Source organism: Sphaeroforma arctica (genome assembly GCF_001186125.1).
Source record: "Sphaeroforma arctica JP610 unplaced genomic scaffold supercont1.13457, whole genome shotgun sequence".
Classification (NCBI taxonomy): Eukaryota; class Ichthyosporea; order Ichthyophonida; genus Sphaeroforma; species Sphaeroforma arctica.
Window position 1 is genome coordinate 1 of NW_014027101.1, and position 653 is coordinate 653.

The following is a 653-nucleotide window of genomic DNA, read 5'->3' on the forward strand; positions in this document are numbered from 1 at the left end:
TATGTGTGTGTGTGTGTGTTTGTATGTATATATGTGTACATACACAGTCTTGGACAGGCGCGGACGCACAAACAAGTACATACCTGGTCTATGGTTGAGCAGGTCCAGCACTGGTACCATCGCCGGGGTCTGCATGGAATTGACTGGGACACACAGCGCACGCGACCAGAACGCACTATAGGCCCACAGCAAGTGCTCACGTAACAACTCCTCAGTAAACCCCTCTGGGGCTGTTGGTACTCTGGTGTCCGAAGTTGGAGAGGGGTCTGCCCCAGAGGGAGTTTTGGGAGGTTCGGTATTTAAAAGCGCCGGGATGACCTCTGCGTGGATTCTGTCGAAGCTCGCACGGAAGCCTGCCAGCTCACGAATGATTGGCGTTTCCTCAAGCAATATGAGCTGCGCATCAGTATACCTGACAATGATTGGACCCGAATGATAATAATTAAAAGGGATGATACAGCAGTAATGGGCACGTTGCATGGAGGCCATCTAAGCGTGCTCTATCTTCTTCTACGACCGACATTTGTCCGTTAAGTGTACACACCCACAAACCCCAAGTGCACGATTATATATATATATATATATATATATATATATATATATATATATATATATATATATACTACACACACAACACACACACACACACACAC

General features: G+C 46.6%; 1 protein-coding gene across 1 annotated transcript; it reads right to left on the bottom strand.

Moving 5' to 3' along the window:
* Positions 1-83: 83 nt before the first annotated feature.
* On the bottom strand, positions 84-489 carry SARC_18060 (hypothetical protein; the record flags this gene model as incomplete). Its single annotated transcript, XM_014287858.1, has 1 exon — positions 84-489. A coding segment is annotated over one exon (406 nt), but the record flags the coding sequence as incomplete, so codon positions are not given.
* Between the last annotated feature and the right edge of the window lie 164 nt (positions 490-653).